The 23,347-nt window shown below is 52.9% G+C and overlaps 9 protein-coding genes across 9 annotated transcripts; 6 read left to right on the top strand and 3 right to left on the bottom strand.

Annotated features, from left to right (window-relative positions):
* Nucleotides 1–55: 55 nt before the first annotated feature.
* On the top strand, nucleotides 56–4,020 carry SCP_0207290 (Peroxisomal biogenesis factor 2; the record flags this gene model as incomplete). Its single annotated transcript, XM_027754641.1, has 14 exons — nucleotides 56–274; nucleotides 337–499; nucleotides 549–768; nucleotides 842–959; nucleotides 1,017–1,623; nucleotides 1,677–1,879; nucleotides 1,936–1,991; nucleotides 2,058–2,290; nucleotides 2,348–2,415; nucleotides 2,485–2,586; nucleotides 2,661–3,044; nucleotides 3,157–3,433; nucleotides 3,477–3,695; nucleotides 3,770–4,020. 14 exons carry the CDS (start codon nucleotides 56–58, stop codon nucleotides 4,018–4,020), a joined length of 3,120 nt encoding a protein of 1,039 aa, XP_027610442.1.
* A 241-nt stretch (nucleotides 4,021–4,261) lies between these two features.
* Nucleotides 4,262–8,524, bottom strand: SCP_0207280 (ARM repeat-containing protein; the record flags this gene model as incomplete). The annotated part of the gene is made up of 21 exons (XM_027754640.1): nucleotides 4,262–4,435; nucleotides 4,500–4,587; nucleotides 4,657–4,832; nucleotides 4,888–5,046; nucleotides 5,100–5,285; nucleotides 5,335–5,544; nucleotides 5,594–5,665; nucleotides 5,746–5,795; nucleotides 5,849–5,894; nucleotides 5,955–6,104; nucleotides 6,165–6,345; nucleotides 6,405–6,555; nucleotides 6,611–6,701; nucleotides 6,768–6,922; nucleotides 6,978–7,091; nucleotides 7,158–7,437; nucleotides 7,582–7,725; nucleotides 7,780–7,954; nucleotides 8,011–8,072; nucleotides 8,135–8,207; nucleotides 8,268–8,524. 21 exons carry the CDS (start codon nucleotides 8,522–8,524, stop codon nucleotides 4,262–4,264), a joined length of 2,994 nt encoding a protein of 997 aa, XP_027610441.1.
* Nucleotides 8,525–8,818: 294 nt separating this feature from the next.
* On the top strand, nucleotides 8,819–11,065 carry SCP_0207270 (hypothetical protein; the record flags this gene model as incomplete). Its single annotated transcript, XM_027754639.1, has 5 exons — nucleotides 8,819–9,074; nucleotides 9,129–9,206; nucleotides 9,255–10,567; nucleotides 10,614–10,901; nucleotides 10,949–11,065. The coding sequence occupies 5 exons, from the start codon at nucleotides 8,819–8,821 to the stop codon at nucleotides 11,063–11,065; spliced, it is 2,052 nt and encodes a 683-aa protein (XP_027610440.1).
* A 504-nt stretch (nucleotides 11,066–11,569) lies between these two features.
* Nucleotides 11,570–13,431, bottom strand: SCP_0207260 (Folylpolyglutamate synthase; the record flags this gene model as incomplete). The annotated part of the gene is made up of 10 exons (XM_027754638.1): nucleotides 11,570–11,832; nucleotides 11,890–12,077; nucleotides 12,133–12,409; nucleotides 12,466–12,520; nucleotides 12,572–12,649; nucleotides 12,699–12,863; nucleotides 12,916–12,999; nucleotides 13,050–13,177; nucleotides 13,226–13,333; nucleotides 13,386–13,431. 10 exons carry the CDS (start codon nucleotides 13,429–13,431, stop codon nucleotides 11,570–11,572), a joined length of 1,392 nt encoding a protein of 463 aa, XP_027610439.1.
* Nucleotides 13,432–14,085: 654 nt separating this feature from the next.
* Nucleotides 14,086–15,702, top strand: SCP_0207250 (hypothetical protein; the record flags this gene model as incomplete). Its single annotated transcript, XM_027754637.1, has 2 exons — nucleotides 14,086–14,196; nucleotides 14,251–15,702. The coding sequence occupies 2 exons, from the start codon at nucleotides 14,086–14,088 to the stop codon at nucleotides 15,700–15,702; spliced, it is 1,563 nt and encodes a 520-aa protein (XP_027610438.1).
* A 194-nt stretch (nucleotides 15,703–15,896) lies between these two features.
* SCP_0207240 (predicted protein) lies at nucleotides 15,897–18,161 on the bottom strand (the record flags this gene model as incomplete). The annotated part of the gene is made up of 11 exons (XM_027754636.1): nucleotides 15,897–16,494; nucleotides 16,553–16,666; nucleotides 16,722–16,844; nucleotides 16,905–17,100; nucleotides 17,153–17,415; nucleotides 17,481–17,536; nucleotides 17,591–17,611; nucleotides 17,669–17,751; nucleotides 17,803–17,821; nucleotides 17,879–17,909; nucleotides 17,968–18,161. The coding sequence occupies 11 exons, from the start codon at nucleotides 18,159–18,161 to the stop codon at nucleotides 15,897–15,899; spliced, it is 1,698 nt and encodes a 565-aa protein (XP_027610437.1).
* Nucleotides 18,162–19,161: 1,000 nt separating this feature from the next.
* On the top strand, nucleotides 19,162–19,368 carry SCP_0207230 (hypothetical protein; the record flags this gene model as incomplete). Its single annotated transcript, XM_027754635.1, has 1 exon — nucleotides 19,162–19,368. One exon carries the CDS (start codon nucleotides 19,162–19,164, stop codon nucleotides 19,366–19,368), a length of 207 nt encoding a protein of 68 aa, XP_027610436.1.
* A 9-nt stretch (nucleotides 19,369–19,377) lies between these two features.
* Nucleotides 19,378–20,052, top strand: SCP_0207220 (hypothetical protein; the record flags this gene model as incomplete). The annotated part of the gene is made up of 1 exon (XM_027754634.1): nucleotides 19,378–20,052. One exon carries the CDS (start codon nucleotides 19,378–19,380, stop codon nucleotides 20,050–20,052), a length of 675 nt encoding a protein of 224 aa, XP_027610435.1.
* Nucleotides 20,053–20,264: 212 nt separating this feature from the next.
* Nucleotides 20,265–21,938, top strand: SCP_0207210 (hypothetical protein; the record flags this gene model as incomplete). The annotated part of the gene is made up of 2 exons (XM_027754633.1): nucleotides 20,265–20,356; nucleotides 21,500–21,938. The coding sequence occupies 2 exons, from the start codon at nucleotides 20,265–20,267 to the stop codon at nucleotides 21,936–21,938; spliced, it is 531 nt and encodes a 176-aa protein (XP_027610434.1).
* Nucleotides 21,939–23,347: the final 1,409 nt, after the last annotated feature.

Here is a 23,347-nt window from a genome sequence, read left to right as displayed (position 1 = left end):
CATCGCAGAGCGTGAATTCCCGCTCGTCGTTGCGCACGATGACCAGCACCACCCCATGGAACCTCCTCCTGTCCCCGGGACCCCACCTTCCTCCTGGCAGCACGTCTGGCAGAATACGCAGCCTCGCCTAGCGCAGATCCGGGGCGAGCTACTCTCCGCAACCACACCATCTGCGCGCGTCATACGCGTCGGGCAGGTGGACGCAGAGCTGCTCGACCAAGAGCTCGTGCAGCTGCTCAAGGAGCCGCTTGTGAAGGCGCTCGCCCAAGTAAATGTCCGTCTCTCTCCTCTCTCTGTGGGTGTGCAAACATTCCATGCTGAGGCGCTCTGCTGCAGTCCGCTTGGAGATCCCGTCATGATCCTGAGCTGACGCTGCTCATTGAGTCTGTGCTCTACAAGTTCTCCGTATGGGACCAAGGTGCAAGTTTTGGCGCGAAGCTACAGGGCCTCAAGTACGAGGTTCCGAGAGTACTTACCGATTCCAACCTCCCTGTGGCAGGTGAGCATGCCCCTCGAGTGGTCGTCGACGCGCACTCAGGGTTTACCAGTTTGCGGCCTTCCACGCCGCACGCTTCTCATCCACGGTGTCCTTACATTGGTGTTGCCTTATGTACATACGCGCGTTCGTGCGTATGCGCTCTCTAACGCCTGGCCCGATGCTCCGTCGTCAGATAGGCGACGCAAGGCTTGGGGACTTCTTTCGCATCTTGAATCCATGCATGCCCTCATTGGGCTACTGAATTTCGTCACTTTTTTGTGGGATGGTCGGTGAGCATGTTCCATAATGAGCGCGCTGTAGTTGGTATCACACGACTCAGACGACCACTCATTTTACCACCAGGTATCGGACGTCAGTAGACAGATTGCTGGGCATGAGGTTGGTATCAGCTCGCAGACTTGCTCAGCGTGACGTCTCGTACGAATTCATGAATCGCCAGATGGTCTGGCATGCGTTCACGGTGTGTTATATTCCACAATAGTTGTACCTCGAAAAGGCTGATACGTTTATGCCGCAGGAATTCTTGCTTTTCCTTCTCCCGCTCGTCAATACGCGTGCCCTCCGGCGACGCGTCGTCTCCTTCCTTTCGCAATTTACGCTCTCATCTATCGTGCCCGTATCTCTGCGCTCTCTGCTAGGTCTATCCACTGCACGCAAAGCAGATTCTACTCAGAAGGGCAGAGGGAAGTATTATAATCTCCCCGTCGACCAGTGTGCCATCTGCGTGGAGAACGCGTCGCCAAATTTCGCAGACCCGACCAACGTCCTGAGCTCGCTCGCCGCCATCACAGCAGCGGAACCCCCGGCTGCGACGGATTCGAACGACGAGCCCCCTGCGCATCCAATCAACACACCATACGTGACGTCGTGCGGTCATGTATACTGCTACTACTGCCTCACCGACCGAATGATGCGCGCTGCGGACGAGCGCTCTGGTGTGGGCCCAGGCGGCACGCAGTGGGAGTGTCTGCGGTGCGGGGAGGGTGTGACAAGCGCTGATAGGGTGGAGGCGCATGTGGAGGGACCGAACTATGAGAGTGGCGTGGAGGACGAGGAGCTGGACTATGAGTACGGGAGCGAGGACTTGGAATTTACGGATATCAGCGGGAGTATAGGGACTTACAGTGAATCCGGGATGTCTGAGTAGTGTATATGGTATTGTATGTTGCTTTTTCAGGTTGTCAGCGGCGAACACTAGCCGAGAGCAATATTGCAGCCACAGACGCGTGTGTGACCGAACGCGTATTCGCGTCACGACGCGGCTGTCACTTTTCTGACTTGTTCCAACACCACCACCTTCCTCCCACCGAGGCGTCCTGCGACATGGATCAGCAAGTACAAGACTACCTAACTAAACAGTTGCTTATAGATAGAAATGTGGTATGTAGAAGTTCGTCACGCCTCCCCTCAACTTTGAGACCAAGCTCTTCCCACAGGTCACTTTCCGTTCTCTCAGCCGCCAGTTCAGCCTTCACGTAAACGCCGCTAAAAAGTGCGTATATATCGATCGATATTCTGCAGGAAAGTTACAGATCATCGACCTGTTCGGGTTTCGCAGTATTCTCGCCATCTTCTACGGTGTCCAGAAACAATCGTCGGAACCTGTGTATGCGACATACATGCTTACAGGTGAAGCGCCAATGGTGCCTGCAGAACGCACTGCGTTGTCAGAGGAGAACGGAACAGACGTAGAGATGCCAGATGCCACCCAGGACTCTGCGGGGCAGGACGACGCCGCCATTGCCGTACCGCACACCAAGGTCACGCTCGTCAACGAAGCAGAGCTCGATAGTGAGCTCTTCCCGATCACTTCTCACGTCCGTTGCCACTACTTGTCTTGTATTGCAGATGCTAGAGCGCAGTACACACACATCTTCTCGGAGTACATCCACACCCTCACTCCTGCGCCATTAGTTGTACGTCAATCCCCTCCCCTCTGCACTACTTCTCACTCAACTGACTGTCCACTCTCACGAATGCTCTAGGACGCGGCCCTCATATGCGCGCCGTCAGACAAGGTGTACGAGGCCGATGCAAAGATGTCGCCCGAGGCCTCCATGCTCATCGGCAGGATCGTTGGGCCTCATGTACGAGTGCGTTTCTATGATCTCCCGTCCTCATCCTCTGATCGCTGGTCCTATGGGCGACTGCACGCCTACAGGTTGGGAAATTCGCCCACCCAGTCGCATCCTCCTCCAAGGCGCAGATGGCTGCCGTTCGCAAAGAGACGCCCTCGATCGGGAATTCAGATAGGGAGCAGACAGGGGACCAAAAGATGAAGGGCAAGGAGAAAGAGAAGGAGTCGACTGCGCAGAAACCGAAGGCATCAGGCGCGCTTGACTGGAGCAAGGCAAAACTCAAGCAGAAGGAGCCTGGGCGGAAGGAGAGACCGAAGGAGAGAGCGACCGATAAGAAAGCAGTAAAAGAGGAGCCTAAGGAGGAAGACAAAACTAAAGTGGGAGTCAGCGAGCGGAACGATGCGAGGAAGGAGAAAGACGCGAAGGCCGGACGGGTCACTCCCCCCGCGAAGGTGGATACTCCGAAAGTGAAGCAGGAGGCTCGGCGCACTCCCGATTCCGGTGGGAGCTCAAGCACTGACATGAAGGCGAGCACATGCCCTTCGTGATCCTTTTGACTAACCATTGAAGCCTTTACAGCCTCCGCAGAAGAGAGGAATCAAGCGCAAATCGATCCTCCCCATCGAATCAGACTCGGAAGACGAAGATGCAGCAAACACGTTCTGGTCAGCGTCATCCCGTCCTCAAGCCACGAATGGCACGAAGGCGAAGGCGAATAAGGGCGTGATCGTATCGAATGACGAAAACGGCGACGATGTCTCGATCCCTCAGAAATTTACGAAAGCGAAAGCTGTGCCGAGGCGTTCCATGTCGGACGCAGAGAAGAGCCTCCGGGCTATGATGAACGTTGATGACGGTACGCTTTCTGTCCACCTCACTTATCTCGCGTCCGACACCAGGAACAGATGAAGTTATCAAAGCATCCCGCCCAGAGTCCAAGGCCCCAGAACCACAGGACGAAGACACGGAGATGGTAGACGACACAGAGCCCGTGCCCGTCAAGCCAAAGACAAGCAAGAAAAAGAAGGAGAAGAAGGTCGTCCCCGTCGGACGCAACGGCCTCAAGAAACGGAAGGTGATGAAGACTCGCATGACCATGGACGACAAGAGGTACATGGGTGCGTCTCACTCCATACTCCCACTACGAGCAGGGGTTGACAAGGCCGACGATCATGACGTCTATCGCATACAGTGACCGAAGACTATTCTTCGTACGAATCCATCGATGAATCAGAGGCGGTTGAAGAACCGGCCCCGAAAGTCAAACGGAGCGCATCCGCGAAATCGAAGAAGGCATCTAAGCCCAGCGAGACGAAGCTGAAACTGAAGGAAGAGTCCCACAGTAAGAGCAAGTCCTCCGGTGGCTCCAAGGTTCGCAAGCCCGGCGACGGCTCGAAGGTAGGGGGCCAGGAGAGCTTGATGAACTTTTTCGGGAAGAAGTGAGCACGTCCCGAGGTACTGTACCAGTAGCACATTCATCGACTGCATACTACGTTGATTAGATTACTGAGGGCTCAGCGTTCAGTCCACGTCCACGAAACCACCATATTCTACTGCGACGACGAGCATTCCAGTCCGTTGCGATGCACTAAACTAATTGTAACGTAGCTGTAGATGATCAGACTCCTCCACGTCACTCCCACCATTATAGGGTAAATTCGAAACTGATTTTCTCATGGGCGACCTATGGCCGCTTCCCTAGCTCTGCTTGGATCTGCTTCAGCAACAGTGGATCTGCCTTCTCAAGGTACAAGCTCTGGAAGGTGGCACCTCCGCCACAAGCCATCTCGGCCTCTTGGATGCGTGCACCGACGTAGGTCCTCAGTTGGGCCGTCCGCACCGGGTCGTTATCGTACAACTGTACATATAGGAGCGGCATAGTCAGCAATCATACTGCTGCAGGACCAAACGGAATGGCCTACTGCTTTGCATCGCGCAAACTCTGGTGTGCCCTCTGACTGCGGGTAGAACGTCGTCAGCGGGCGGTCCCAATACAGCGTTAGCCCCGAGCTGGAATGCAAATGGAAGCATATCAACATTTCCCCGATTTGAGACTCTAGGGACAGTGAGAAAGTGCACCTGTCTTCGATCGAAGCAATTTCTCGCGCTTCCCGGATCTCGCCAAACACGTCCATCCAGAGGTTGCAGACGTCCGACGAGAGGCGGTTGAGCACCTCCGGTCGGCCCGTCGACACGAGGTCTGCAATGCCCATGGCGGCGAGCTTGCGATGCCGTGGCTCTGACATGTTGTCGAACTGTACACAGAGCTGATTGAGTGGTATTCGGAAGGGAAGGGGGAGAACAACATACCCGTGTCCACCACTGGTTGAGCAGCGCCTCCCAAAGTGTCGGCTCCGGGACGTTCTGTGCCATCGCCGTCGCAGACATCAGCTGGAGGAAGACCCGCTTGTCCGCCATGGCGATCCGGGCGAAAAAGTAGACATACTCTGTCAAAATGGTTGTCGAATCCTACGGCAGACTCAACATGCATAGGGTGGAGTAGAGAAACAGTCCCCTCGCACCTTGTCATCACTGAGCGCCTTGATAGCGAGTGCGAACAGAGAAGACACGTGCAAGGCCTCGCCCCACAGCGACGACGGCGCGACTTGGAATAGCACAGACAGGCTGGTGATCATATCCTTGATATTTATCGGCGGTGCCTGGCCGATCGCCGTCACATACGCACGGAATAAATCCACCGCGTAGAGCTGCACATAAAACATGAACTCCGCTTTCAAATAGGAGCCGGAAACGAACCTGCAGGACGCGCGGCGCGTTGAGAAGATAGTACGATTCGATGATGCTGCCAATGCTCCCGAGCAAGTCTAGGTTCTGCGAGAGCAGGGACACGACCAGAGGGAACAGATCGATCAGGCCAGGCCCACCGCTGACACTCTCTATGGTTGTGGCATTCCGAAGAGCACTCTGCCAAAGGACGAACGCATCTTCGTCGAGTTGCACAGCAGCCTGAAGACACGTGAGCAGCTGGCGACCGCACGGAGGAGGAGTAACATACACCCGGCATGAAGCTCTCGCGGACTAGTGCGACAACTAGAACATGCAGAGACTGCGAATGCTCTTTCGCGGACTGAATAACGCAGGTCATGTCAACAATGCAGGACCCTCTTTTCAGGTGGATAAATGACAAGCCTCGACAAGTTTCGTCACTGTGACCAACAGCGACGCTTTCATCAACCAATCTCCCTCCGCGGCGGTCCCTGGAGTTTGCGAACGTGAATACATCGTACAAGAGCGATGCTCACCAACTTACATAATTGAGGTATTGGTTCCGCAACATTGGGAATCAGAGGGATGATCTGCAACCGGTCAGTTCAGACTCAAGAGTAACCGTCAAGGTCGACGAAGACAGAACATACCCGCGTCCCCACACGCTCGATCACAGCGTTCAGACTGTTCGCAACCTGGCGCTTGCTGTCCACCGAGTCCATCTCTGCCATGAGCAGCACGAGCTCGTTCACAGCCGTCGATAAGAACGGCGCGAAGACGTTCTCGTTGAACTCTATCGTCTATGCTCAGGGGCACTCCATGAAAATTCAAGAGGACACAGATCAAAGTAGACGCCTTACGTCGACACATTCGCGTAGCGCCATCGCCGCGGTCAGGCGCACGACGACGTCCGTGCCCGGTCCACGGTCCTGTAGCAGGTGCACGAGGACCGTCCAGATGTTCGGGTCGTTTGCGGGCGAACACATGTCCGATATCCATTTCCCGATGAGCCAGGCGATGCGGCGCTTCAGTATCGGGTAGCTGTGCAGGCGCAGAGCCGTTCATTACACCGCTGGAACAGAGCGAACATGAATACGTACTTCGCGTTTGTCTCGCGAGCTTCTGCGAGCAACGTGCGCGAGAGCCACTCGTTGAATGGAATGACCTCCTTGAGGCGGGGTGCGCAGCGGCCGATGGCACAGTAGAGTGCTTCCTTCTGTAAAATGCCTGCGAGGTCGATGCTGTATTGTCCTTGAGGGATTGTCAGTGAAAGACGAACCATGGCAATGTTCCCGAGGATACACACCGACAACTTGCTTAAAAGTTGCTTCGAGAAGAGGAGTGACGTACTGGCGATACTGATTCGCTAGGCTTACCAGGACGCGCTCCCCGCACGCCTACACGCGCAATGCAAGGAGGAAACTTAGCTCGTCGCAACGGAAGACAGAAGCAACTTGAGCTACCCTTAGTTCGAAGATCCACTGCTCGTTGTCCTGCTCCTCAGTGCGGACCCACTCCTCTGGATCAGCCATCCAGTCTTCCAGGTCGGAGGGCTTGAGTGGAATGTATCTCGTGACGAGCAGTCGCACTGCATCCTCAACAAAACTCTTCGATAGGACTGAGCACAGCATGGCAGTCAGAAAATTAGTCGCCCATTCATTCTTGCGACGTACCTCTGTCGTTCTCAGTCCCGTCTTTCCGCACAGGCGCCCACTGTGCCAGGCTGTCCTTGAACAGCACCATGGCTTGCACCAGGAAACGCACCGGGAATACCGCATCCGGAGAATCTACGAAAGAGAATACGAGGGCAAATCAACATACGCAAAATAAATCTACCTCACTACAGTGCGTACCTCTGATGTACTCCTGTGGGCCATTCGCTGCCTGCACGACCTTGCTCCAATAGTACAGCACTAGGTCGCCGCACACGGGGAGCGTGACGAACCGGCTGCTGGACAGCCTCTGTATGCGCTGGAAGAAGCGCCCGAAAAGGGTCACATGCCGGGCGAGCAGCTCGGCCGAGCGCCGCGCTACCTCGTTCGCGGGCACGGCCTGCAGAGCCAGCACCAGGTTGATGCGCAACTCCGACAGTGCTTGCAGGCGCGTTGCGGAATAATGGAAGAATTCACGGAACTGGTGGGTTTAGGATGAGGTGTGAGTATAAATAAATATTGTTGAGTGAACGCGGTAGGAGAATGAGCGACTTGCCCAGGACTCCCATTTCTCGGTCTCGTATCGCAGGTCTACGCGGTGACAAGACCACACTGCGATTTTCACCACACATTTTAGGACGAGATGTGCAAATAGCAGATCCTCTGCTGAACGTGGGAGCGCGATAGTGGAAGGGTTAAGCGATGAGGGGAACGACGTGCTGATCAAAGAGTAATGGGCCAACAGGACTGAGCGCAATTCTTCTACAAGCTGTTCAACGGCGGTCAAACATGTTATTAAACGCTCAGTGTGGGTAGAGCGTACTTGGCCGGTAATTTTCACACCGCCTGGCAACTTTATACTGGTAAATTCTTTAAGGATGGCGTTCAGAATCTCCAGGCTGCGACGGAGCGGTAGTTCAGACCCGGCTTCTCCTCGAACGTAGCGCGACTCCATGTTGGAATTGATGACACCCATTAGCTGTGATATTAGGGTTGGCCTGAAGTACATCGAGCGTTTGCATGAATTAGGATGGGTAAGGACTGCAAGACGCACCAGCCACTGGGAAAATCATGGCGCGCTATCTTGGCAATGATAATTTCGTTACACTGGGCTATCTGTGGATTAAAGTCAGGGGTTGCACCGTGGACACGACACACCGGGGATCATATGATCTTACTGTCTCGTCGGCTTCGTCCAGGAGGGAGAGACATCGTGTCCTGATATGGATTCTCTGTGCATCATTCAGATACCTATCAGTTGGAGATATGTCATCAGTTATAACGCTCTTCCTCAATGACGAACATAGTCACCTTCGAGATCTCCAACGGCTCAAGGCAGCGTTCTTGAACTGGATGATGCTCTGCTGTCGCACCTGCAATGCGACAATTTTCTGCGCAGCTATCTCGTGCAATACATCAAATGCACCAGGCAACTCTAGCAACTCCTTCAAGCGCGTCGTGGCCTGCTGCACCGGGACGGGGTCTTGCGACGCGGCAGCACATACGACATCGTATAGCTCCTTGGGAGAGAGGGTCTCAGTAGTGCGAATTACAGGCGCACGACGCATGCGAAGCAGCGGACACGATTCTGGAAAATGTTGACGGTATAATTTTTGGAGCGAGAGTATGTACGGGGGGAGGAAGAGGGCTAGGGTACGGTCACGGTGGCTGGAAGGCACAATGGAGCCAAACAACGCGTCCACGCGCCCGTGTTCGTTTCGTGTCACGCTCTCACAAATCAAATGAGACGCGTCCTCCAAAGCGTCCTCCACTTCTCGACCTTCTCTCACGCAGCACACCTGTTCCGCGCCATAAGGAGTGACACTCTGCCCTACCGGATGTCTACGCGTCTCCAACCCCTGATGGCGCTCCAGTTTTACACCACGCAACCAACCAACGACCGCGACTCCGAGATCGTCACAGATTCCGAGCCAGAGAGGGAAGAGCGCAGGCGACGAGCTAAGGAGCTTAAGAAGCGCACAAGGCGACCCCTTCAATCTGCGAAAGTGAACGCAGAAATCATCGAGTTGACCGACTCCAGCGAGCCAGAAGCCCTCCCTCTTCGTCCCACCCAGGCCAATGCTGTCCCGCCCGCAGATGAAGTCGTCGAGATCATAGGTGAGTAGCCGAGCGAAGAAGATAGTCTATGTGATTCTCATCTGGCAAGGGCAGGCACACGTATAGAACCTCTCACACGTAATGATCGCGAACCCCAACTTGTGGACACACGTAACAACACCGTCCAAAATGGTATGCCTTGTCGTTGTTACTATCCTTCTGTCTCACACAACATGACAGCAAGCAGCAATACGTTCTTCCCCTCAGTTGGAGAGATACTCGATCCGCATCGTAGCCCCTGGCGTGAAATGACCGTACCAATGCCCTCTCCCTCTACCCAACAGCCAAGTCAAGATGGTAGGTTTAGCGTGCTCTCTCTCCCCAGCTCCTCATCAAAATCAGCTCGCGAGCCTACGGCCACCGACTCCGAGGCTGACCCCGACTCCGACTGCAACACCAAACGCATGAACATCGCACAGTTCGCCTATACCATCAATGACGTCCGTCGGACCACCTCCATCGCCAGCTCATCCCGCAGCGTGTCCTTCATCGACACCGAACGTTGCGCACCAGCGAAGAAGGTCCCGCGTCTGGCAGCGCACTCGCTCTCGGACGCCTTCCCCGCATCAGACCTCGCGCGCCTGCTGAAATGTGTCTGCTGCGACCTTTCCTGGACCGCACGCAAGACCGCCCCACAAAAGATGAAGCACATCCAGCTCTGCGCGAAGAAGAACGCGCTGACGCACGAGACGGTCATCATCCTCATCCGCAAGGAACTCGAGGTAGCGCCCCCTCCAGGCACCGCGCAAACGAATAGTAAGAGTGCATGCTCCAAAGAGCAGGACAACGCGCGGACGCTGCTAGAAGACGTTCTTGTAGCGGACGGCGCCAAGAAAAAGAAGCGCCGCGTACAGGTGGTGGGCACCGTGCAGAGCTTGCAGGACACGCGCGGCCAGATCCTCGACAGGGCTCGCCGTTTAATCGGGGACGCTACTCCTGCCACTGGCGACGCGGTAGCTCTTCGCCAACATCACGAACCTAGCGCGCGTAGCATGCCTCCGGCCACTCAGGTGTTTGGCGCAAGCGGACTTGCAAGTGGCCAAGACGCGTCCGCAGCGCAAGTTCCGGGATTGGCGTTTCCACCAACCCAAGTGTTCGCGCCGAGCAAGTTCGTGGAGGTCGAAGACGACATGCCGCCGGCCACTCAAGGGTTTGGAAAGCGCGCTCTTGCAACCGGGCTGGACGGTGCGGTAACTAGAACCCAGGGATTGCCCAGTCAAATGTTCGGGCCGAGCAAGTTTGCTAGGGACGCGGAACAGGCGCCATGCGACATCGACTCCGAAAGCACGCATGACCGCTCTGGCGACGCGATGCACTCGCTATCCTTCCGCTCGGACCTACTTCCAGCTGCCCGAAAGTCCCCATCCACCAGGTCCCAGCGCGCACCCGCCGCCGGCTCTTCCCGCCAGCCTGCACGGTACACTCGCGTCTATGATGATACAACGTCAGGCGGCTTCGTCTGGCATTCAGACGCAGAGTCGTCTTGCTCGCCCGTAAGCACCCGGCCTACAACGTTACGTGGGATAACACTGATAACAGCAGGTGGCAAACCCCGCCAACTCAAGTGTGCGGCGTGCTAGCCGCGCTCACCGCTCCACCTCACCACTCAAGAGCAACCCGGTGCAGAGCCAGAGCAGAGTGCCGGGAGCGCCCTGTGTCGAGGAAGTGGATGAACAAGAGTACCAGCCTTATTCCGACTGGGAGCAGGGGCCCTGGCAGGATGGTGACCACGACGCACATCTATATTTTATACCCGATGAACCACTGCATGACCAGACCGCTGACGGAAGGCGGTCACCGGGCTCCCCACTTTCAGTATTCATGTCTGTACATTCGCTTGTATCTGGCGTGTTCCCTTTTAATGTGGGTGACAGGGACCGGGAAAGACAATCACCACCACGAGAAAAACAGAACAGACCGCTAGTCACCAAGGTGCCGAAGGCGAGAAAACCGCGGTCCAAGAAGAAAAACAACGCAGACGGCGAGCTTGACGCGAACCCGGGACAAGACCTGTCAAACTCGGACTTTAATTTACTACTAAAAAATGCCATAATGAAAGACACCACCTTGCATCATCGCATCTTACGCTACGAAGTAAGCCACTATGTCCTGAATCGACCTCCTGTGACGTCTCAATATTTCCCTTTGACAGCCTGTTAATTTCGAGGTATTTATGCAGCTTGCAACCAAGCAAGGTCTACCGAGTCGTGGCGTGGGATTGAAAAACAGGGTCCGCAACTTTCTCGACAAACAGGTAAATCATCACGCATGCTCTGCTATTGAACCGCCTGATGCTTCAAGTAAACAGGCTATCCATTTCTACGTAGCGGACGCGACCAAAAACCGGACAAGAAGGCACCCATGAGTGCAAGGCATGTTACTACATTATCGTCAAACTGGCGGGATCTACGCCTGTTGAAGGCTGATAATACATTAGTTCATAATTCTACATGAGCTGCTGCCGCAGTCCTAGATCTAATACCGCCCTCTAATGTCTATAATGCCACGGAAGACAGACCTGCCACCTCTATCATGCCGCCGACTAGATGCAAACTGCCTGCGACGAGCACATCCACGTGGGCGGCGGTGGTTTCTGTCTGCAAATGCCGTACAAGGTTCACTGCATGCTGGATGGAAGGGAGGACGTGTACGTGGTCGGAAGAGTAGGTGGGGACGAGTGAGGACCACGCGGACGCGAGTTCGTGCTGTGTCGTGAGGTGGAGCAGCTCGTCCGTCGAGATGGACACCGCCGTCAAATCTGACAAAGGCGTCTCAGATGTCTCACCGGGGCTATATGATGTGAAACACAACGCACCGCCCTTGAAGCCGCCGTCTTCGTACGTCACGTTTGTACAGAAGATGACGTGGTCGAAGAACATGCCAGGGTCGTCCTGACGATCGTGCAGCTGCAATTGCGCCGCTACATTCGTCACGATAGATCTCAAGAGCGATTTGGCCGACCGGCCATGAGTGCAGTTGAATACCAGAATCCGGAGGGAGAACCTACGCGCCCGTAAGACACCACGGAACTCAGCAAGTATGTACAGGCAGCACGTACCCTGTGGAACTCAACGCCACCTCGGGAGTGACAAACCACTGCATGCTGCATTGAAGGCTCTCGACGGTATGCGCGCCGTCCAGGAACCAGGTGATGTCGGTGTTCTGGAGGTCCGGCACGGTCTGGCAGCGGCCCGGCCATTTCGTGGCTTTGAGCGCGGTGACGAAGGACTCTGGGAGCCCTGCCTCGACCTTTGTGGATGTCTTCTCGCGAAGGAAGACTTTCGCGAGGTGCACTGCGAGGTTGGCGTTCTGATATTGATGTGCACCCGCAAGCCCTGAAAAATAGTAGTGTATCAGGACACGCGGAATTCAGGTAGAAGATATCAGGCACCTAGTTTGATGATGGACAGCCCTGGCGTTGATGACACGACGGTAAATTCAGAGGCCTAGGTGGGTATGAGAAATTGAGTCGGCGGTCCATGTTAGATATATCAGACCTTGAGATCGCGCGCTTGCTGCTGGAGGACTTGCATACCCTCCTCTGGTTGCTCCATCGTCAACGCAGGTACGCCCTCCTGCAGAAGGCTGTGAGTTGTGGAGCAGCTGGTGCAAACGAGGCGCTACCTTGTAGATTCCACCCTTTTGCCAGGCTATTTCCTCGATCGTTTTGCCCAACACAGCAGTATGATCCAAGCCAAGTGAGGAAATCCCAGTGACGACCGGTCTGGGAACGATATTTGTGCTGTCATACCTTCCACCGACACCGACTTCAAGAATTGTCGCGTCCACCTCAATGACTCGTGAGACAGGCACAGCAACGACGCCGAACTGCTCATCTTACTTTCAGCGACAGAAAGGCATGAAATGCCACAAGAGTCATGAAACGGAAGTACGCGGGTTTCGGAGACGTATTCGGATTGGCTCTCTATAACATGCGTCAACTACACGGTGGAGTAGGTGCATAGACAACTGTACCACGTCATTGGAGTCTAACCGGTCCCACACTTCGTAAAAAACCCTGGTAAAGTCCTCCTCCGATATTGGTTCCCCATTGATTCTTATTCTCTCGCGCACCGCAACCAGGTGCGGAGAAGTGTACAAGCCTGCAATATCTTAGGTGCGGAGAAGAGTTGTCTGCCATTTCAGCTTACCAATCTTCCAGTGCGGCACGGCATGGCGAAGGATGGAATCTGTGAAGGCGCTTGTGGACCCCTTCCCCTTGGTACCAGTGATATGGATTATATTCAGCTTGTTGAGGTCTGATGTCTGCAGGCGCGTTACAATAAGATCAAGAAGCGGAAAGGACTGAACTTGCGGTGTATCCAATTCTTCCAAGGTATTCTATCATCTCCGGCATGGCGAAGTCACTGTTTCTACCTCCGGAAGCCCGCAGAGCCTCGATAGTGGCTGCATTAGATTGAACAGAATTGAGGCAGTCAATGGCATCCGTATAAGTCCTGCTGGTAGAGAACATTTTCCTTGCAGTCCGGGAGAGAAAGAGGGGAGGTATATATACAGATAGATAGCGGAGGGTGGGAGTCAGGACAGGGAAGGGGCGCATCAAAGGAAAGTGTGGTGCATGCTACTCTGGTTCCGGAAGACAAGTCCGTGCAGGCCGTCACGCCTCTGCGCAATTCGCGTGACAGACGCGACGGTTCACCGCTGGAGGTTTGTCACACTCCTCGTCGTATCCACTGTCATGATTCGCAATGGCATCAGTCCAATTTCTACCCTACATCGCTTGAAGCCTCGAGTTTGGTTAGACCTACCCTCTTCTCGGCTTGTAACCACAGATAGCAGTCCTCAGTCCCACACATCGTTCCCTTCACTGCGACAAGAGAAAGCTCTCGTGAAGAATGGCAACAAACAGCCACATTCTGAACGCCACACGTTTCGGTCGAGGCCACCTTATGTGACCAACGGGCTAGTAAAGCATCCGCTACGTCCGTACACTGTGTCCAAGAGAATTCGGGCGTTATGTGACGAAGGAAAACTGGCCGAAGCTGTCTCCATGGTACAGCGGCTACCTCTCGATGCGCTAAATCCAATCGTCTGGAATTCTCTCATCCAAGAGGCTATGAGAGCGAACAGGTGGAAATTAGCGTATCAGCTCTATGTGGACGTATGTCAGTTGTTTACTGCTGCCCCGTATCCCCTACTGATCGAAACATATTAGATGAAACGCCGTGGTTTCATTCCATCGCTGCGGACATACACCACGATGTTTGCAGGGTATTCTTCCATTGAGGATTGGAGTGAAAAGACGAAACAACTCGAGAATGTCCACACATTGTTCGAGAACTACCTGCAGCGTGTTCACACACTCAGAGATCACGACCCAGACGACCCCGAACTCAGTGTTGCCCCCCTTGCAGCATACATGAGAATCCTCGGGGAAGCTGGGGAGATCCAGAAGATGTTCGATGTTTATTACGCCATGGACGACCAAGGACCTCTAGCACCAAACCAATTCGTTTTCACCGCCATGTTCAAAGGACTCTTACGGCGGAAGGCTATCACGTCTCCCGCAGAACACGGCTTGGATGCACGCGCTCAAAATGCCGCAGATGCCAAACTCATCTGGAGACGGATGTTGAGGGTCGCAGGGAAAAACCCCGGCTTCAAAATTGATTCCCCGCTAATCAATAGCGCGCTCACAATCCTTGGATTGGGTCGGGCCAGTGACCAACTATTCGCGTTCGACATCGTACGAGATCACATGGGTCTTACCAAGCCTGGAGAAGAAGCACCACAAAGGCCACTGACACCGCAGATGTTCATGAAGGCCTTGTGGCTCTGCCATCAGTCGCAAAAATATAGGCTGTGTATCCACTTTTTTACACAGCTCGTCGACCGGATTGCAGCAGGAAAGGAGGCGCCGATCCTTGACCGGAGGCACATGGAAGGCGTCCTCAAGGCGTATGCAAGTCTTGCCGCGATGGGCTCCATGACCGAGTCCGATCAAGCGCTGTCCACGCTCCAGTGGATGCTGCGGGAGGATGCAACGAGGAACGACGCTATGTTGAAACCAACGCTGTCCACATTCACTCTCGTGTTGATTGCCTGCTGGCGAGGGGGTGATTGGAGCGGGGCCGTCAGGACATTCGAGTTGATGTCAGGGTACAACGCGGAGGATTTCAGGCACGATATTACTACTGGTTCCAAGCCGCGCTCGGAGAAGCGGTCTAAGGGGAGGAATATCATGCCCGACACGGTCGCCATGTCCTATATTGCTCGCACAGCGTTGGCGACGGAGGACGTTGAAAACGCCCAGCAGTGTCTGCGAATCATCGACCATATTGGCATGGATCACCTCCTGTCAAAGACGGTGGAAAGCGAGAGCTTCACGGATCCAGCCGTTGTTGCCTTCTATGCGGCGAAAATGGCATACGTCGTCATGGATCTCGTCAATGCCACAGTGACGGCGCCAAAGAGCGAGATGTCCAGTTCCCCCAGTCCCGAGGAGCAGAGGTGGTATGATATGAAGACTGAAGCGAAGAAAGCAGTGAAACAAAACACAGGTTTACGACGAGCACCAAATCTTGAAGAGGATCCGTTGGGCAGCTCTCGCGGTCTTGCTGCAACCGACAGTGCTGTGGAGCAAGCCTTCGCTTCGAGGGGGATGTAACCGGATTGTTTGCTGGTCCTCAGATACCCGTTCGTGGTTTAGAGTTATGACGTGCAAATACAATCAAGGCACCCTTCACGACTATTACCCAGAATCGAGAGCAATAGTAGTCCATTACTATAATCAAACCCACCCTGCAAACACCCCAACAGCAGGATGGCAACCAAACATACAACAAAGATTGTCCACAACGCCTACGCGACCGACTTCGGTCTCTCCCCCATCGCGCCTCGCATATCGCTGTAAAACCCTGGTTTCGAGAAGGCGGGTGACGGAGGTACAAATGTGTCGTCAGTAAGAGCCATTGAGACGGGCTGGTATATATGCGACTCGGTGCGCGTCGGGACACCGAATGTCGAGGTGGGGTTCATGGGCATCGGGCTCAATCTGCCCCGCGTCTTGCGCGCCTTCGCGCCCCTGTTGCGCCGCGTGTACATGTATATGAGAGCGGCCACGATGAGTAACAGCAGTATGAGCGCATTGAGCGCCATGATGGCGAGGACGGCGGGCAGGTATTTCCCGACTTTGTTGAGTGTGTCTACGAGCTCGTTCGAGAGCGTCACGGAGGTCGAGCCGCCGGACAAGTCGGAGCTCGAGCTGTTCGCAGCGTTGTAGGTGACATTCACGGGCGAGCCGCCCCTTGCCTGGTGGAAGTCAATGGATGCCTGGTCCGGGTTGATCAGTGGCAGGAGCTTGATGTAGGGGTCGCCCATCTTTCCCGAGGAATCGTAGTCGCCAAAGTCATAGACGGAGTAGAACGAACGCAGTAAATTGACGCCGATAAGCCAGTCACTATTTGGAAGGTTTGAAAGGTCAGGAGAATTTCCATACTGCCGGTATTTAGACCCACAATGCATCGTTACCAACGGCGATGGTCTCGTTGATGATAGTGCCCACACAAGTCGAGGAGCCCGACATGCTAATGGGGGTAATATCCAAGGGATTGATAGGATAAACACTGTCGCTGTAACACCCAAGCATGTCAGCTCCCGTGCCAAAAGAGGTGGGGGAGCACTCACCCGAACTGGAGGGCAATGTCGACCTCCTCGGTGCAGGGGACGATCCATTGCCCAACAGATAAGTCGTACTGCGCACCAGAGATACCGCCGTAGATCGCGTCAACGACGGCGGTTGGAGCATACCTGTGCATCTCTGCATTCGCACCGCATACTCACCGTTGACGAGAACTGGAAAAGACGTACGTGTACGATGTACCGCTGTCAAGCATGATGACGGCCTTGCCCGAAGGTACGTCCGATACGCTGCTAGATAGTGAGACGGTGTTCGAACCAACGAGCAGCGCATCCAGCAGCACGTTCCATCGACTGGGGGAGCTCACAGGCCATGTAGAGATTGTACTGCTGTTCTGCACAGCAGCATATTGCGGTTCATACTCCCCTACAACTGCGTTCAAAAATCTGACTTTAGCCATTCGACACGCGGGACGTACCTATCGAGAATGTTCCCTGGATCTCGTCGTCGGCGTCCTCCACGCTCTGCAACGAGAACGCCATAAAGTTGGGTTCGCTCGGAGACTTGGCGAACGCGTTGTACAGGAATGTGCGGCCTGTGGACGCGTCAGAGCGATTTACCATGGCGTCTATACTTGAGAGCGAGTCGAAGCCTAGTCCCAAAATACCATCGGCATTATAGGAAAGAGCAGGGTTTGACGCTTCTGAAGCATCGAGGAAGGCTTGGGAAGAAACGGAGAGCCTGTGTGAGGGAGTGGAATGGGTCAGAGGCTCTCAAAAGAACAATCACTTTTGAATTGGACGTACCCGGCGAACTCCACCGCAGCATACGAGATATAGCCGGACGCCCAGCCAATGTCATACTAGGGTGGCATAGATGTCAAAGTCGAGTTAAAGCCTGATAGATCACATCATACAGTCAAATTGTACGGAGTTGTCTGCGGGAAGGACGCAGGATGAGCAATACGTCACGAACATAGCTACGTAGCATTTACCGTTGGGGTTGCGCCGGGTACAGGACTTGAAGAAGCATGGACCCACAGATCTGACGATCCAGTATCCAATTGAACGGGATATGCTGCAGTCTGCGTGAGAAATCCATTTACTACGCAAGAGCCATCAAGCGTACCAATGCTACCTATAGTGATCTGTATACATTCTATAAATTAGCTCCACGCTCTCAGACATATATAATGTTCGCTGACGTTGGCCAAATATAACAAGTCGCGAATGGTGCTTAACATGCCGGGGACGGGTGAGCCGACTGGGCGCTATTGCTCGGAGGTATACTCACGTCAGATTCAGTGCATCACTAGCATCCGGGCTGTTCGCAGCAGCGGCAACGGGACGCGAAACGGAAACACTCTGGCTCCTCCTGCGCAGCGGGTCCGAAGACGTCTTCCGCACGCCTGTCACGGGGATCCTCAAAGCATTGGAAACGATGGCAGAGAGAAGGAGGGCAAGCGGGATAGTATGGTGGCTCCTCATAACGAGCGAAATATTCAAGAAGGACAAAAAGAGCGACGAGATATAAGGAGAGCAGCAACAGATAAAGCAAGACAACAGAAAGACTTGAGTAGACGGTTCTGCGAAGACGACTTGGTCGCCGCACTACTTCAGCACCCGACAATGCAGAGTACTTGCTTCGTCCAAACTGGGCATCTCCGTGGGAACTTCAGTGTGGTACTTTAGATAAGTTTAATCGACGATTTACGTTATCACCCTAAATCCCAGTAAAACGGTCCGGGCCCCAGCTCGCGCACCGAACCGGTTCGCCTTCCCCCGCGCGTTAGTCTCGGGACCAGCCGTTCGGACTCGAGAGGTATGTCACGTTCACGTGAACAGATAGCACGACGCATCGCGCGGACGCGACCCTGGCTGTATGTGCTGTAGCTACTAGGCCGCTGTACTACGTTCCCTACTAGACGCTCCTTCTCCCGGGTGCTGTGCGCCATGCGCACTAATTTATATATACTGCTCTAGTGCCTCACCTCATCTCACACACACTCGGAATCTGAAGCTTCAGTGTAACGGTGACGCCGTTACATGTCTGAATACGGCCATTTCTCGATGACACACGGTCTGTTCTTAGTTTCTTTATTCGGTATGCTAGCTACTTCGTATGTACACAGAATCCCACCTACGATCGCGCATGGACACTCTTAGTCAGCATAGGATATAGCTCGCGCCTGCCCTCATTTTGTAGCTTGTCGAATCAACGCACAAGCATCCACTCTCATTGTTCGTGATTCCTCTGTCTGACCTTCTGAAGCATCTCTGAGCGTAACGGCTCGTCTCTGCTCATTTCCATGACTTCCGTCGGTGTGGCCGTTACAGTTTGATTCGACCATCGACTCGTTCTGAAGAAACCCCTAATTGGCCCGTATCTTCATTTATCCTCGAGCGCCCTCGCGCACTTCTAGTTCTACTGTAAAGTCTTCAAATTCGTTCTCTAGCATTGCGTGAAAGTGCAGGAACTACTGACATCATGGAGATTGATCCGGAAATTCCACCTGGCTCCTCGGGTACTACTCCTGCAGCCGGTTCTGCCACCCCCACTCTCGCTGCTGCTTCCAGACACAGCGACGAGCGAAGGGTCCTTTGGTCTGCGGTCGCTGCATTGGGTCGTCATGCTGACCAATTTTATGAATATCAGAATATCACACAGTGCACGATTGAGGCAGTCACCAACTAGCTTGAGACTATGCAGCAGCCTCAGGCGACCCCCTCTGTGCCTACGATACACTTCCGAGAGCCCCGCATTTTCAACGGCAAGCCCGAGGAGGTTGTTCCTTTTTTGAAGGAAATTCGGCACGCTGTTCAATTACAGCATTGGGGGTTGCCGACTCAGGAGTATGACAAGGTAGTCTATATGGCTACCTACCTGAAGGATGGATCACCCGCATTGTGGTTCAATTCAATTGAACAGTTCAACTTGGCCCTCCTCCAGGACTGGGATGGTTTTCTCGACACTTTCCGTGAATGCTTCGAAGATCCCGATCTCGTGACCAAGAACCTTCACCAGACTAGTTTGGTTGCTTCCTACTCCTCGCATTTTAAGGAGCTGCTTGTGTACCTTGACTTCTCTGACCAGACAAAGATTCAGTATTTCCGCAGGAATCTTAAGGAACTGGTCAAGGATCTTTTCCTTACCATTCAGCCCTCGACCAACTTCAAGGACTTCATCACTCAGGCGATCGCTCTGGACAACTGTCTCCATCAGCATGAACTCGAGAAGAAATCAGATAAGTTCTTCCCTCATCATATTCCTTCTCATGCTTCTGAGGGCCAACATCGGCCTCGAGAGCACATGCAACTGCAGCTGGCAGCCTCCACCTCCAATAATGATGTAGTTCCAATGGAGGTCGATGTTGTTTGACATGGACCGCTTTCTGATGCCGAGAAAGATCGACGTCGGAAGCTCAGACTCTGTTTGTATTGTGGCGGTCCTGGGCATATTGCCAATGACTGCCCCAATAAGTCTGTGCGTACTAAGAAGCCTGCACAGACTGCTTCATCATCGACTAAGCCTAACCCCAAAGTGGGAAAAGCTTAGCTGAAGGTTCACCAGTCCCAGGACCTTCAGAGCAAATGGGGACTCAGGCACCTGCTCCGGAGAGCTCATACGTCCATTCAACTGACAGCGTGTGGTCGTTGAAGCCTGCTGGTGCACCTGTGTTTCAGTTATTGTCTCATGTTCTCGCTGACCCGAATTCTTCCGATTATTTCTTTGTTTCTATTCAACTTTGTTTTCCTAACCGAAAAGCCATTCACATGTTTGCTCTTATTGATTCGGGAGTGACTGCATCTTGTATTTCCTTATCTTTTGCTAATCATCATTATCTTCCACGTCGTCTGAAGGACGATCCAGTTCCTATTACTGCAGTGGACAATCGTCCAATAGCTGCAGGTCTCATTACTCATGATGTTGTTACTTCTTTATGTCTTCAGTCTCATTCCGAAAATATTTCTCTTGGTATTGTTTCAGTTTCATTTCCGGTTATTCTTGGTTTGGATTGGCTTCATCGCCATAATCCTGTGATCGATTGGACTTGCAACTGCTTGGCACTCTCGTGCTGTGGTGCAAATCCATCTAACCCTGTTTCTGCACTCGGAAAAGGCTTCGGTCTTGCCCGCGTTTCTCTGTTGTCTAGTTCAGTCCAGTCTTTGTCCCTGACCATGCTCAGTTTAGGCCTTGGTCTAGATGGGCACACCCTTGTACCTTCGTACCCAGATTCCATTGTCCACTCAGATTGAGTGCAATGTTCCACAACTGCCCGAGGCATTTCCTATTTGGCTACCTCGGTTACGTCACCTCTGTCTCCTTGTCATGGTTCTAGCATTGGCTCTGGTCAAACTGGAACACTTTCTGCTATCTGGAGCAAACTCTGCTCACCCATCGTGACTCCTGACCCTCCGCATCCCTCTCTGAATATCGCGTTTGTTAACGCTCGCCATTTCCAGAAATATGCTAGAAATGGCGAGACAGCTGCTATTTGGTATCACCCTATCAGTTCTGAAGGGTATAATATTGCTGCTGCTTCTCTCAATTCTGACCCGCCTTGTGCTTCACAACTGGCTCCTTCTTCAGATCCTCCTGATGATGACCCACTTGGTTACGTACCTTAAAAATATCGCGACTGGGCTTTGGTCTTCATCGTGAAGGATCTCAAGGATCTTCCCCCCCATCGACCATATGATTGCACGATCGATGTCAACAAGGGAAAGACTCCGCCCTTTGGCCCACTTTATCATCTTTCTCAGGAAGAACGTGCCGTTTTATTTGATTATATTGAGACTAACCTCAAAAAAGGATTTATTCGCAGATCCATGTCTCCAGCTGCTGCTCCCATTCTCTTCGTCAAGAAGAAGACAGGCAATTTGAGACTTTGTGTCGATTATCACGGTCTCAACTCGATGACAAAAAAGAATCACTACTCGCTTCCCCTCATCGACGATCTTCTCGACCGCGTCCAGGGCTGCAAGGTGTTTTCTGTCCTCGATCTCAAGAACGCCTTCAACCATGTGCGAATCAAGGTCGGCGATGAGTGGAAGACCGCTTTTTGGACTTATTTAGGTTTATTCAAGTACACAGTGATGCCCTTTGGGCTCACCAATGCTCCATCCACTTTCCAGGCATTCATCCAGGACACGCTTTGTGACCTGCTTGACGTCGTCTGTGTGGTTTACATTGACGATATTCTCATCTTTTCTCGCACCCAGGAGGAACACGATCTACATGTCCAGCTCGTACTCCAGCTGTAGTTCCTACCATTATAATACAATGTGCCCAGGTACCTGGTAAAACCATTGTGCACAATCTGGTCACCTTGTAATATTGTAAACCAGCTGTAGCACATTGTAATAGCTTGTAATTTGTTGTGAATACCATTGTGAATTGCTGTAATATTTGCTGCACCTGGTTGTTGAATGCTGTCAATGTCTGTGTGCCTAATTGTAATTTTTGTCATTCTTGTTGAACCAGGTTGTAAATAGTTGTGAATGGAACTGGGCCCAGTTGTAATTATTGTCATTTTCACTGTGCCTGGTTGTAATTGCTGTACTTCTTGTTGCACCCGGAGCCCATTCAGCCAATATATACCTAAACTTCCATATAACCGAGGTGGAACATTTTGTGTAAATTTCCATAAAACCGAGTGTTGGCCAAGAATATAATATAGGATGGAGATATAGGGTTGGCCAAGATAAATAGGCTATATAGGCTGAGTCGCATATTTGGGAGTTAGCCAAGGGAGGCGCAATTTGAAGTCTATATAGGTTGTCGGGCATTTTGGGGTTGGCCGCCATGTCTCTATATAGATTGTAGCTGAAATAGTGCCATTGGCCAAGAGTCATAAAATTCCAATCCTATATAGAGTTTGCAGACAGTTGGGCTTGGCCAAGTGGACCTATATAGAATCTTTGTGTAAATGGTCCACTTGGCCAAGGCGCATGAAATTTCGATCCTATATAGCATCTCCTGAAATTTGGCCTTGGGCAAGAGTACCCTATATAGATTTTGTGGAAATAATGCCTGTGGCCAAGGGTCGAGAAATTTGCATTCTATATAGGATTGTCTGAAATTTGGCCTTGGCTAAAAAGATCCTATATAGTTCTTGTGGAAATGGTGGCCTCAGCCGAGCGTCCTGGAATTTCTGTTCTATATAAGGTCTGCTGAACTTTGGCATTGGCCAAGGATGCCCTATATAGTGTTTGTGAAAATGGTGGCCTCGGCCGAGGATCTAGAAATTTTCATTCTATAAAGAGTTTTCCACACTCTGGCCGTGGTCGTATAACTTTCTACACAAATGGTGCTCCAGGCTAAGGCATCCAAACTTAATGGTCTTGCTGACACCATGCTTCTTTAAGGTCCCGGAGGATACACTCGTCCAAATCTACATAGCCAGTCACACACATTTATTGGCTAATTTTGCATATCTACCTTTGCAACTCGCAGACTACCTGACAATCATTTGACCATTGAATGCCTGCTGTGATTGAAGTGCAAAGTCCTTCCACATTGCACCTTGCTTTGCTGCATAGGATGCATGACCACGTAGACCTGCATTCACTGCCTCCATCTCCCTGGTCTGCCACTCATGCTGCTTGCGTTCAAACCACAGGACAGTCCATAACATCTCATGTCGCACCTTCGGTACCTCCTCCTTGTACCT

Source organism: Sparassis crispa (assembly GCF_003851025.1).
Source record: "Sparassis crispa DNA, contig_000001F, whole genome shotgun sequence".
Taxonomy (NCBI): domain Eukaryota; kingdom Fungi; phylum Basidiomycota; class Agaricomycetes; order Polyporales; family Sparassidaceae; genus Sparassis; species Sparassis crispa.
This window is presented reverse-complemented; position numbering and strand designations above follow the sequence as displayed.